The sequence below is a fragment of the Curcuma longa genome, chromosome 7, assembly GCF_044706935.1.
Source record: "Curcuma longa cultivar G26 ecotype Majalengka, Jawa Barat chromosome 7, ITB_CL_G26_1.1, whole genome shotgun sequence".
Classification (NCBI taxonomy): domain Eukaryota; kingdom Viridiplantae; phylum Streptophyta; class Magnoliopsida; order Zingiberales; family Zingiberaceae; genus Curcuma; species Curcuma longa.
This window is the reverse complement of record NC_133867.1, coordinates 3,273,496-3,287,929: the sequence shown is the minus strand read 5'-3', so window position 1 is coordinate 3,287,929 and position 14,434 is coordinate 3,273,496. Positions and strand designations below refer to the sequence as shown.

The 14,434-nt window shown below is 39.5% G+C and overlaps 2 protein-coding genes across 3 annotated transcripts; both read right to left on the bottom strand.

Moving 5' to 3' along the window:
• Window positions 1-3,284, bottom strand: LOC141832400 (uncharacterized). 2 transcript variants are annotated; one of them, XM_074719906.1, is made up of 6 exons: window positions 3,180-3,284; window positions 1,951-2,047; window positions 1,604-1,791; window positions 1,325-1,525; window positions 438-497; window positions 1-276 (listed from the first exon to the last, which is right to left on the bottom strand). In XM_074719906.1, exons 2-6 carry the CDS (start codon window positions 2,039-2,041, stop codon window positions 136-138), a joined length of 681 nt encoding a protein of 226 aa, XP_074576007.1. In that variant the 5' UTR covers window positions 2,042-2,047; window positions 3,180-3,284; the 3' UTR covers window positions 1-135. The 2 variants fall into 2 exon arrangements, with proteins under 2 accessions (XP_074576007.1, XP_074576008.1); XM_074719907.1 differs by having other exon boundaries at window positions 1,604-1,785.
• Window positions 3,285-10,507: 7,223 nt separating this feature from the next.
• LOC141832465 (putative auxin efflux carrier component 5a) lies at window positions 10,508-12,888 on the bottom strand. Its single transcript, XM_074719972.1, has 6 exons — window positions 12,361-12,888; window positions 11,427-11,617; window positions 11,115-11,200; window positions 10,867-11,024; window positions 10,653-10,729; window positions 10,508-10,571 (listed from the first exon to the last, which is right to left on the bottom strand). Exons 1-6 carry the CDS (start codon window positions 12,886-12,888, stop codon window positions 10,508-10,510), a joined length of 1,104 nt encoding a protein of 367 aa, XP_074576073.1.
• Between the last annotated feature and the right edge of the window lie 1,546 nt (window positions 12,889-14,434).

Genomic DNA, 14,434 nt, shown 5'->3' with positions numbered 1-14,434 from the left:
TAAGAACAAGCAAACTAATTCATCAAGTTTAATTGCAGCCAGAAAAAGAGATGAAATTTCTTAGGCACCAACATAATCAATCATAAAATACGTGATTATACGGCTTATCACATTAGTGTTGGTTTATTGCATTGATCAAGCATCAGCAATCATGGATCCAGTGCTGTGTTCATTGTCCTTGCAAATGCGTATGGAAGTGCAGATGTCTGTGGTCTCGAGATATGTCTGGACGTCGATCAGGATTTGAGGGAGAAATTTGAAGACCAGCTTCTGGCACTGTAATTAAAACAAAAGGCAGGCGATGGCGTTTTAGCACGGTTGGAGTTGTGACTAAATTTAGTGGTAGAGAAAGCTATCAAGTAAAAGCTTAGTTAATGAACAATCTCAAAACTTAGTTTTGGTTGGATATTACAGCATATAAACAATGAAATGCTCACCTGTGGACCATGATTCCCCAGTGATCTGCATATCTTAAGAAGAATATCCGCCACGTCGAGCTGAAATTTTGGAAGAATTTCAAGTTGTATTCAGGAGTTTGTGAGATTTGAGCATAATAGGAAACTCCAGAAGTACAGTCCATTTAAAGGGATAGTGTGACATAACATAAAAACTGACAACTCAGCACAACTAGTACAAAAAATTCTATTAAGAAAACTACTGATGGATAAGATATTTCAACTCAAATCTTAATAGGATGCAAAGGATTATCCAAGGTAGAAGGTTTCCTGGTAAATAGTGAGAATGTGTTTCAATGGAATGAAGATGAACTCTTTTTCACTTGCACAATATTTTTTTCATTCTTTAGGGGTCTGATGGTTTCTGTTCAGATGAGCTTTTTATACAAATAAAAGGAGTTTTATTAAAGCTTGTTAGTTCCCTCATTTCCCTTGGAATACGGTACCAGCTGGAAGAAGATTATGAATTCACCTTGATGGAAACAAATATATTTCGGCACCACAGCAAAATACAAGAGAATAGCATATTCAAGCATAAAATCATTATATTTTATGTATCAATACTCTTGAAAATGTCTCTGGTGATTTATGCCAATTGTAGTGCGTGCAACATATAGGTGAGAATTTCCGATCACAGTGTTTCATAAAATACAAACACGATGAGTGATTCATTACTACATACAAGCTGGAACAAGTAACATTCACACAGTGCAATAAAATCCATACTACTTCAGAAATCACACAGCAACTATTTTCTGGCCACAAGAGGGCCATGAAGAGAAACAGCTAAAGCTAGTGGGGAATAAGGAGCAGTATGTTCTATCACAATCCTCATTGCCTAGTAGTAATATAGGAGCATTGATGCTAACCTGAGTATCCGGATCTTTCAACTTGATCAGAGTCTGTACAACGATGAGATGGCAAAGGTTGCAGGTATCATCTTGCTTTAGCAGTTTCAAAAGACCAGTCTCCTCCCCACAGAGATTCACTTTTTTGCATAATTGCTCAGGAGTTATTGTTGAAACCTCTAGGAAAACGAATGACATATACTGATCTACCAATGAAATACACTGCGAGAAGACAAGAACTCCTTAACTATACTAAATAATTAATCAGAAGAGTTAGTTTCTAACATAAGATGACCATACCTCTTTCTCAGAAAAATGAAAACGAGAGCATACTTTGTGAAGTCTACTAAAAATCTCATTTTGAGTTTCATTGTTGCCAATGTAGTATAAAGCCTGGGATGCATAATCTACACAAAGTGTGCAAAATTTTTGGTTTCTTCTCACGTGACTTTGACTTTCTACGGCATTATCCTTTTGGAGAACTGCAACTTTTAGAACAAACATAGTCAACCATAAAATAAGAGACAAAAGAAAGCCCAGAGCCAATGATGGACAGCATGAAACTACAAATTATAGTTTGTAAAATACCAAAAACTACAAAAAATCTCATTAACTTTTGTCTAAGCTAAACCATATTAATAGCTTACATAAATCATTGAAGACAACCCCATTTCTGGCATTTACAGAGACTAAGCTAACTGCCAGCATCAGAAGCATAAAACTTAATCTTGAACCCATAGCAATCTGTTACATAAGAAAAATAATTGGTTATTTGACAATTTTGTAGCATGTCCATTAGACCACCACCATGGAGAGTATCAAAATCATTCATATCAGAGGTGACAAAATTTCTATCAGTTCCACTTTTCAATGGATTGGTTAAGAGCAAGGCAGCAAGCCCATACAATACTGAAAGCTAAGGCTAGAGATTCAAAAACACAAGTTAGCATACAAGTAGTGTCAAAAGATGAATATAAAATTTAACAGCAAGCAAGTTACACAATCCATTGGAACGAAATGCAAGGTGAATGTATTCTTATGGTGCTGGTGTAGAATGAAATACCATTATGATCCAATTTTGAATGGTAGTAAATATGAAGTCGGTGGCAATTGATTGATTAATCATGTATTTTTGTGTATTACTTCTGCCCTAACTATCAGAAAGGCATTAGCAATAACAAAGATAAGAGATATTTCACCAAAAAAGGTACACATAAGAGATAGTTATTAATAATAATAATAATAATAATTAAGAAAGAAAACATACTTCCTCTTGGTCATCACACTTGATTTCAATTCCTTTCCAAAATTAGCAATCAAATATTATTTCCAATTTAACAAACGTTTTACAATAAACCTAAGAAATCAGTGGAAATAAGCTCAACTAATACCAAATGCTTCCATAGCATTCAATACCAAATGCAGGAAAGCAGAAAATAATCTATTCAGCCGAACAAACCGTTTTTTCTTTCTTTCTTTCTTTTTTTGGGCATTTTTTTACATTAACCGAAGGGAAACCTTCGAGTTATTTACAAATCTTATCAGACAATATTTTTGTTAAGAAAATATCAGCTCGGACTCACTCAGCAAATCCCTCAAGAAAATTCAAGCTGTAACACTCACTTTGCCCAAAACCTTTGATTTACACCACGAAGATCAACGTACGACACTGATGTTAGATCTAAAAAGAACGAAAATGAGTAAAAGGACAGATCGGATGGGCAAAATTCACGGCCAGAAGATCTAGAAAGTCGCATATGGGAGAAACCTAGATCGATTGCCACGAATCAAATTTCATTTTTCAAAAATGCAGAAAAGAAATCAAAGAGGAGGCACTTAGAAGGCGATCATCTAAGAATTGGACTACTATGATTACCGTCGAGCGCGAGATTTCGGATAAGAAATCAAGGAAAGAGGCAAGGGAACTCGGACGGGAACCCAGCGTCGATACAGGTAGGGATGGCAATTTGCCGATGAGGATCCGATATCCAATGGGATCTGAATTTTTAATCGGATGGGATCTGAATATTTAATCGGGTAAGGAATATTTTAGCTTGGGCAGGAAGGTGGGTTAGATAATCCGATGTAAATTGATTAGAATATTTATTTAAATTATATATAGAGCAATGAGATTGCATGAAAATATAATATGAAATCTTAACGTGACACACATAAGGTCGGGTCCCATCTCCATGCAGTGTGTGTTATGTTGAGATTTCATGTTGCATTTTCATACAGTCTATCATTTCTCTTATCAGGTCTGATATCCTGCGCGAACGAAAAACTCGACGCCGGTGCGCAACCAGCCGACCTTTCGCCATTCATCGCCACCGTTCGTCGCCGTCCGGTCACCGCCGGCCACCATCCCGGGCTCGTTGGAAGCGCAACTCGACGGCGTACAGATCAGCACCGGATTCCGGCCGGATTGGGCCGGAATCCGGCCGGAATTCCGGCCGAAACAGAGCAGACGCGCTGGTGGCCGATTTCGCTGGAATCCGACCGGATTCCGGCCGAATCGGGGTCGGACTCCGGCCGCGGTCGACGCGCCCGGCGCCGGCGCGTCGACCGCGGCCGGAGTCCGGCCCCGATTCGGCCGGAATCCGGCCGGATTCTGGCCGAATCGGCCGCCAGCGTCTGGCGGTGATTTCGGTCGGAATCCGGCCCCCGATTCGGCCGGAATCCGACCGAATTCCGGCCGAAATGGGCCAACAGTGTCTGTTGGCCGATTTCGGCCGAAATTCGGCGGATTCCGGCCGAATCGGGGCCGGACTCCGGCACCCTCCGGACCGCCGGTGAGTTGCGGTTCCAACGGGTCCGGCAGCAATCGGTGGTCGGACGGCAATGAACGGACGCCGGGAAGCGGCGAAGGTCCGAGGAGAAACACTGTGCAATCGCACGGCTGTGGTTTCACGCGATTCGGCGTGGACGGCTGGGATCGATTCACGCACGAATCGGGCAGGATACCGTCGCGCAGTATATCAAATCTATATATATATATATAAACTACATGAACATGTGGTATGAAAATTCAACATGACACACTACATGCATAGATATGGGACCCACTATATGAATGTAGGATCTATTGCATGAAGTGTGTCATGTTGTATTTTCATGTATATTTTTTTCATGTAGTATATCATTGCTTATATATATATATAATATTATTGATATTTTAAAAAATAAATTAATAGTTGGATGGATAAAAAAATTATTAATATAATGATATATCATCTTTCAATGAATATGAGAATACAATTATCAAATGGATCAATCCATAATAAAGCGAGTTAATCCATTGGAAACTCATTATATGGTGGAGCAGAGCATATTGATCCATCAATTTGACAGATTAAAAAATCTTCAACCCAATCCAAGGTAGATTACGGGTTAGGCAAACCAACCACATACCTCTCGAAAAATAAAAAATATTAAAAATTTTAATTTAGATTACAACTTAAATGAGTCAAGTTGAAATTTTAAAGTTTAGATTGTAATTTAGATGGATCAATATTATTAGTTCATTAAATTTTTTATTTTTATTTTAATTTTTTTTAAAAAATAATTTTTTTCAACTCGCGGATCAATCCAAATCCGCCATAAGCTAACTCACGCAAGTTGCAGGCCTAGGCCGATCAACCCATCTTATAATGGGTTGATAAAATTTTAATCTAATCTATCTAAATTATTTAATTGAGCGAATCAATCCGATGGACCAACTCAAATTGACAACTCTATCTGTAGCTCTTGCAGTACAAGTACTAAAACAGATCAAGATAATTTTGTATCCCAAATATGAGGGCATTACATTACTGCATGTATCTTTTATCTAAAAGATAAAACTTTAGGTTCACTTTTATCTAGTCCGATTTTGATTAAAAACTAGCATTTATTATTAATTGACGATAGATAATAAGCAGAGAACATTTCAGTTTTCTGTACTTGCAGTTTTTTTACACTAGAAATTGATCGACTATTTATTAACTGAAAAGAAAAACACAAACTCATGATACTACATAAATGTCAAATAGCTCAAGATTAGAGTAGACATTTTAACAATTACTAGGAGATCAGACCCTAATATATCCAAACAAAACTGGAGTTAAATACCAATTCAAGACTAGTAAACCACAACAACTCTTCTTCAGACAAGCAGTACTAGTTGGCGTTCAAAAGTTTACACAGACTATCACAACATAACTCAGTTTCAAATGCCATATCGGCATGGAACCAAACCTAGAAACAGTTGATAGGGTTCTCCCACTTCATCTATTAGGGCACGTTTATTCTCCAGGGGCACTGACCCCCTGCTTGAGCCTTTCCCTCTTCATCTTCTTTTTCGACACGGGCTTCTTCTTCCTAGGCGGAAGGGTTCTCTGTGCATAAGTATAGAGAGCATAATTGCCAACGAGGAACAACAATACAAGTCCACCAATAAAAAGCAAGACCACCAGTCCAGGGTTCAGTCCGTTAGTTGCCCTCTCCCTGATTACATTTCCCTGTTGATAAGATAATATATATACTTCAAATGAGACATTTTTATAAAGAAATAAGCTATAGCACTCAGATGAATCAAAGCAAACAAGAAATTGAAGTGAGCATTTGTAGAAAAGAACAAAGCAAAAGCAAAAGCAAAAGCAAAACTAACTTTAAAGGATTATCCAATAAGCATGACGCTAGAATTCTATTATAACTATTGCAGTTTGCATTATATATATATAGTTTGAGAGAGAGAGAGAGAGAGCAGATAAATCAATTAATTTTAGAAGTTCATAGTAAGTACTACTGGTCAATATTTGACTCCTGAATCATGCAACTGACTAATCCTACACATTTGCATTAGAAAGAGGTTTAAGAGGCCACAGAGGAATGTCCAGTTACATATCATTTTGGTCCCTAATCAACGTACACGACTGAGCTAATCTATTATTCTATCAGATATGTATCTAACTTATACACAAGGCATAAAGATGATTAATTTAGTGTATGTTACTTAATCAAGATAGACGACTCTACTAGATATTGTTGCATTAGTCAAATGCTCTATTTCAGTTGCATACCAGTTTAGTCTCTTATCAACAACGTACACGACTGAGCTTGGGGTTAAGGCTATATGACAATTACCAGTACCACTAGATTCGACGTCATCTTTCACCTCATCATTGTGTCAAAAAAGTTGTGGCAACCACCAAAGTTGGAGATGAGCCTCAAAGCACTTTCATAGAGGAGACAAGGATGAGACTGTCATCAGGTGACCCTAACAACATTTGTAAGCGTCATAACCAAGTTTGAGATCTTTCCAATATCATTTCTAAACATGGCAAGGGAAGAGTCAGGTGCAAGAATTGCAAGAAAGAATTTTCTTGCAAATCTTCCAATGGAAGTGGTCATGTTACTCGTCACATAATGTCACGCGATACTAAGATAGTGAATGCTTAGACAACACTATCCTTTGTTGGTAACAATCTTGCAAATTTTGTATTTTTTCAATAAAGAAGCGAGAAATGGCCACATAAATTTTATCATGAAGTATGAGTTATTGACTAATTCGAGTAACTCCAATTATTTTGTGATAACTTTTTTTACCTTAGTTTAGAAAAATATCTAAAAAACATAATGCATTCAAATGCAATAAAAGTATTTAATGAGTCACAAGAAAATTTATTTATTTATTTTTAATCTCATAGATATAAAATGACACTAACTTTTGATAAGATTATAGTCCTATCTCCTTTTCTTTCTTGTTTTATCATACTGATCAAAATGAATGAATATTGTTGTCATCTATATCCAATATCCCCAAACAACAACAAAGTTTTTCAAAAACTTAAAAATAGATAGGAGTCACATCACAACTAAAACCCTTTTCCCTTTTCATTTTTGAATTTCATATTTATATTTTTTACATTTATTCATTTCTTCACTCTTGCTTAAGTTAAGGAAGTCATTTTGCCTACATTATGATATGATGCCCTCACAAGTAACAGGGCAGATAAGTTTTCGATGCAAACACTTTTTATAGACATGATAGGCCACTAATGCATCAAGTCCTACATCCTCACAAGCTCAAACCATGACAGACCCTTGTGTCAGGTAATCTGTGAATCAAGTTTGCATGCCTGCACCTAAATTTAGGATTTACCAAACTAGAGAAAAAAAGTGCTCTAAGTGGGCACATATGCAGCTACCTACTCATTTTAGACAAGGAACCACATCGCATATGCAATATGAGGTACCAATAGGCATTTCAAGAGAGTCAACAAGCACCTCCACAACCAATGTGGGTGCGGTGCATATACAAGCTAAGTGGGCATCTATGGATTGAAAAGGAAAAATTTTGGTTTGGTTCATTTGATGATCTAGAACTTAATGAAGACTTCTATAATGTTTTTTCTTCATTGAAGAAGATCCTTATGATTGCAACATACTAAATCATGTTTTTGAAGTGGTAGCACATAATTCGTAGTGTTAAGTAAGACATTTGTTGTGTAAGTGATAAACACTTCAGATATTAATCATATGCATATTACAAATAAATATATCCTATCCTACATGTTATATTGCATTGCACATTGTAATATTATACTACATGTATTCTATGTAGAATTATGAGTTGGATGAATTAATTCTTCTACTTTATTGGAGACACACAAGCTAGATCTATAAGTATGTCTAGTGGTTTTTTTCTAAAATGTTAGGGATAGCAATACATAGTATTGCATAGAAACCCAGACCTACTTAAGACACTTAAGTGATATTCAAAAGTCTAATAGTCTGGTTTGAGCCAAGTTTAGCTAGTGACATCATATAAACAAATGGGGTTTAGGTAAAGTTCGGATTTGGTTAAATTCATGGGTATCTATGCGTACCTGCACTTTATACACATTTAAGTCAGATACTATGAGGTATACATACCAATAAATCATATTAGATAAGGTGCAAGAAGAAGAAGAAGAAGGTGAGAGAAGTTCGGATTTAGGTAGCAATCACTTGATTAAATTAATGCTTGGGTAATGCCCCAAAAAAAGGGTACTTGACCTACTCTCATCTCGTTAAAGATAATTGTTTCTAGTGAGTCTCTAACTATGAACGCTGATGCTACCTCTCATCAAGGACTACCAACACAAACATGTTGATATTAGAAAAAGGTATTTTGCCTAGTACAGCCCCCACAGGTACAAGCTCATTAACTGGGATGTGCGCTTGGTACATAGCTTGAATGCGTTGGACTAGGCTATAAAAGGATCTGCAGCAAGTGAGGTCTCGAGGCATTCTCCCCTTTCAAGGGACTTCACCTTTATGCTTTCTACCAAGAAGTTTATAGGAAACATCCAAAACATAATAGTAGAGAAAAAACAAACATGTGAATTCAAAAAACAAATAAATAAATATGGAAAAATTGCATAAATAGATTATCAAATTTGAATTTGTAGACTATAATTTACAATTATATTACTATAAACTATGGAATAGAATATTTTAGCTATCGCATTTAAGTAACTAAACTTGAAAATGGTTACAAAACATAAGTATAATAAAAAAACAACTAACCTGCTTGTGTGAATAACTAGTTCGGCAATTGATGATACAAAAGAAGTCGGTAGATTTGGAAATGCCATACAAATACTATATGGTTAGATTCCGACATTACTTATTTCAAGAGGATTTTAGTCATATTCACACAATCCCAGACTAGACTAATTTAAAAACCTTCCGAAATAATGTCATGCACATACTTGTCAGCTCAATCAAAGTTAATTTTGTGAATAATTATGCATAGAGTCATAGGCAATCGGTACAAGAGTACTGAGAGCGGTCAAACATTTACACAATCAATAGATCATGGCTACTTTCTACCAAGACAATAGGATCTACAGAAGTCAAACTAGACGAAAACAGATCCGATCATATTTATCTTAAGATGCTTCAGATTCAAAGAAGGAACTCGAGGCCTTACTGCGGCATCTGAGAACGATTCATCCATGATGCGAGACCAAAAGCTCAACTCCTACTCTGCGTGCATCATTCGATCGGTATCAGTGAAAGGCCATCAGAAAAAATCGATCGCTCGATAGATCGGAGGAAGGAAAAAACTTACAGATCAAATCAAGAAACAACAGTAAATAGAAAAGGGAAGCAATATCAAGAATCCCAACCTCTTCCGGTCTCCGGACTCCGGGACGCCGAATCGAGTATTCCGGGATTTCGAATCGAGAAAAAGAGAGTCGCGAAATGGATTCGACGAGATCGAGGGCACCGAAGGCGCACCGGGATGCAAGCCATGGTTAGAGGTTTCCATTAAGGACTCAGGTCACGCGCATCGCACGTGAAAGAAAGAGCAGTGCACGTGAAAGGTCAATTTAGTTCAGTGGAAAGACTCCGAATAGGACAAACCCAACAGTTGGGCCCCAACTAACACTTGCTTTTTGATTTATCTCCAAATTTTTCAGATCATTTTAATTTTTCTTCTTCTAATATTTTTTAAAATCCGGAAAACCCCATGAAGATTGATGATCCAGTGGTAGAAATATTAACTTTAACTAAGTCAAGGATCAATATTTCAATCATGTGAATCCATTTTAATAATGGTACAAAAGAAGGATAAAGTAGCTGGATCATCTTTCCTTTTATTATGATCCGTTATTAAAATTAATTGGATCATCACTTTCGTAGTATTATTTGTTACTAAAAGTGATCAGATCATCTCTTCCCGTTACTAGAAGTAATTGAATTGTCTCATCTTTATTTAGACTCGTTATGAGGAGAAGTTAATTATAACATATCTCCTTTATTTAGAATCATTAGTTAAAACATCTCAATCTAATCCAGATTATTTATAAAAAGTCAAATTTTATACTCAAAAAGGTGGAATTCTATCGACTTTGAAGATATTTTCATCAAAATGGTCGCCTTCAAAGTAAAAAGAGATCATGCAGATATTATTTTTGGATTTGACTAAAAACACCTAATTAAGAATCATAGAGTTCACAAGAACAGGCAGAGAGACCAACATCCCAAATGGTCGCCTTCAAAGCAAGAAGAGATCATGCAGATATTATTTTTGGATTTGACTAAAAACACCTAACTAAGAATCATAGAGTATATCACAAGAACAGGCAAAGAGACCGGCCAACATCCCAAATGGTCGCCTTCAAAGCAAGAAGAGATCACGCAGATATTATTTTTGGATTTGACTAAAAACACCTAATTAAGAATCATAGAGTATATCACAAGAACAGGCAGAGAGACCAACATCCCAAAAGTTACCCTGCAAAACATATATATCAAAAAGAAGATTGATTAATATGCCAATTAATTTGTTGACAAATATTGAATGGGGATCACTTACGCAGTGCTAAGGACATCAGCATCCAAATCATATTCTTGTGCAAAAATAAAAGAAGTAATGGATTGTGGCACTGCAGCCTGTTACATGCAAAACCAATTATCTTCATTAGAAGATATATCTGACTTGATCATGAACATATATGTACATATATAACACTCAATTATATTATTTATAACCTTGCAAAATAATTTAATATATATATCAATACACTTACTTGTATGATCGCCAGATTCAGGTCTTCGCCACGAAGACCAACGAGGAAGGCTCCGATGGCCATCGCCGCCGGTCCACCGATGAACTTCAGTGCCATTGCATATGCTGTCAACCTCGGTCCACAGGAAAATATCTTCCCTTGTGATGCCATGAATAAGCCTATGATTATAAATTAAAATATTCAATATATATATATATAATTTTTATTTATAAATTAATTAAATAAAAAATGATCAAATTTAAGATTACCCAGGCTGAACATGGACATCCACCGTCCCGCCACGGACACGGGCTGTATCGAATCCTCAATAATACTCGGCGTCTCAAAATGCCATCTGATCATTAGTCAATTTAATTAATTAATTAATTGCAATCGTTTGATAATAATCGAAACTAATTTAACATTAATTTAAGTCCTTTAGATATTATAAAAATTAAAATAAATATTTATAAAATGAAATTTTATAATTAAAATTAGAAGTTAACATTTGTATGACATTATTAAAAATTTAATTAACTATGCAATTGAAGGAAGAAGCTCAACAAAGTTTAATTTTATACCTCTTGGCCAAGAGTGCCCAGGTCATGCCAACTATGCCGGCGTATGAGTTTGGGTTCTTCGCAAGCTTGAGCAACACCACCTTGATCAACGAGCAGGATGATGACCTAGCCGCCGCCCCATCACCGGCGCCGCCCACCACCTCCCTGGAAGGCGGCGGAGGTGGCGCCTCAATCGACGACGCCACCTGTGACTCCGCGGCCGGGGAGAACAGGCTGCATGATGATGAACTAGCCGCCGCCATCTCCGTCCCCTCACTGGCGCCGCCCACCACCTCCCTGGAAGGCGGCGGAGGCGGCGCTTCAATCGACGACGCCACCTGTGACTCCGCGGCCGGGAGAGAAACCGCCCACCACCTCCCTGGAAGGCGGCGGAAGCGGCCCCTCAATCGACAACGCGACCTGTGCCTCCGCGGTCGGGGAGAACAGGCTCCACGACGATGACCTAGCCGCCGCCAGCTCCGTCCCCTCACAGGCACCGCCCACCACATCCCTGGAAGGCGGCGGAAGCGGCCCCTCAATCGACAACGCGACCTGTGCCTCCGCGGCCGGGGAGAACAGGCTCCACGACGATGACCTAGCCGCCGCCAGCTCCGTCCCCTCCCAGGCGCAGCCCACCACCTCCCTGGAAGGCGGCGGAAGCGGCGCCTCAATCGACAACGCGACCTGTGCCTCCGCTGCCGGGGAGAACAGGCTGCACGACGATGACCTTAGACGCCTCCAGCTCCGTCGAACCACTGGCGCCGCCCACCACCTCCCTGGAACTGGAAGGTGGCCGAGGCGACGCCTCAATCGACGACGCCACCTGTGACTCCGCGGCCGGGGAGAACAGGCTACACGACCATGAACTAGCCGCCGCCAGCTCCGTCCCCTCCCCGACGCAGACCACCACCTCCCTGGAAGGCGGCGGAAGAGGCGCCTCAATCGACGACGCCACCTGTGCCTCCGCAGCCGGGAAGAACGAGCTGCACCCGGCCTTCCGGAGCTCGAACACAAACTGCAGCAGCGGGAGCCACAAAATGGCCTGCACCACCGACAGCTGCACCACCACCTCCTGCGCCCTCGGCCCGTACATCGCCGTCACTAGCGGAACCCCTACCACCAGCGAGTTGGTGAGTTGGGTCAGAGAGAAGCTGGTGATGGCCCAACAGGAACCAGGCCTTTCCTGGTCCCTATGGCCGGGCCACCGCCTGCATCTCGGCCACGCCATCAGCAGCGCAGCCACCAGCACCTTCGACATGGCGTCGGCGCCGATCATGCGGTAGTTCATGGCGAAGGGGTCCGTGCGCATCGTGAGATGGAACGTGAACAGCGGCAGTATGATAAAGAAGACGAGGCGTTCGATCGCCTTGCACTGCTGTGACGTGATGCGCCACCACCGCACGAAGGCGTAGCCGAACCCCAGCCAAACGTACAGCGGCACCATGGCCTTCGCCACTTTGTAGAGATCCCCCAGGTTTAGCATCTTGGCTACGGAGGAGACTGGAGAGAGCGAGATTTTAATATAGTGGGAAACGACATGCTGTTCTCCAACCAAATTCCTGCACATGCACAGCTTTCCACATTATAAATTTAAAAAAAAACTTCATTTATATCCATTTCATATGATGAAACAATCGAATGAATTAAAAGAATTTTGCACCATGAACATTGTTGCACACGCGCACGTAACTTAGGATCCTGGAGAAAGTCAAAATAACGTAAGCAATGGTGACGAAATGGAATAAGATGAAACAAGAAAGAAAAAGGATACGGCACTGTTGTCATACTCCTTACAGAAGCTTCTGCCAGTTTATGTTTTGACTTTTGTCCCATAAGAACAACTACGTGCCCAGCTTTCCACATCATGAGCTAGCTACGTACAGCGCCAGGCTTCGCCACTGCGTCACTTCGTACAAATCCCCAATATTTGTTAGGGTTTCCGGCCAACGAATCAATTCCAGGACGTGATTATACTTTAAAGAGTCCCAATAATATAATATTTTTAATTTAATCGCATGTGATAAGCGATTAATAAATGAATTAAATCATTTATGAGTAGTGAGTTTTAGTCAAATTAATTTAAATTTAAATCAATGTATTTTAAAGTCTCTTTAGTCTCATTATATTTTTAAAGTTTTAAATTCATAATTTATAGTATGCTTTGAGTTTTTAAAATTTAAACAACTTAATATAATTTTTACATAACTCATTATGCAAAGAAGACGAGGCGTTTGATCGCCACCACCGCACAAAGGCGTAGTTGAACCCCAATCACATGTACAATGATACTGTTTTGGTCAAATATCGTGAATGATCAAGCCATCGACCGTAGGATCGAATAGGAGCGGTAGAGGAAGGTGAATAGCACAAATCGCATTTTCACTTTTTTACAAAAAATTTGCGTAAATCAGAACGTGCAGTGAAAAAAATAATAATGAACATAGTTGGTTTTATTTGGTTCACGGTTCTAAACTGTCTACTTTAAGGCCCACGATCATTGATCGTTTTCGACAGGCAATCTACTATAATAACTCTCCTCTTATGAGAGGGAGTTAATCGCTTTTACAAATCGGTTAGGATCGGTAATACTTATACCGTCTTATAAAGTTCAGTGCCGAAGGAAAGCGATAAAGTTTACTGACAAAAAGTCATGATCGAATTACAACAGTCGGTGCAGCTCCTCGGCATGATGACAGCATTCCAGATGGAATATTTGCACGCAGGAGGTCATCGTAGAGGCGTATTCAGATGATCTTAGGGTTCCCCCTCGCAACTACTTATATGGGCTAATCCGGGCGCTTGAAAGTCCTTCTGGGCGCCTCCACGTCATCCTGTCGATCCACTTTCGATGTCGAATCGGCATCTTCGGACCATTGCATCCCTTCCGGACCCCTGTATGTTGACGTGGAGGTTACCGAATCAACTTTGACTCCACAATGCCTTATTCAGATCCAAGCGCCTGGAGGCTGAGGTGTACCCGACCATTGGGACTTTGCCACCTCATCTATCTCGCTGACCCATTCGACTAA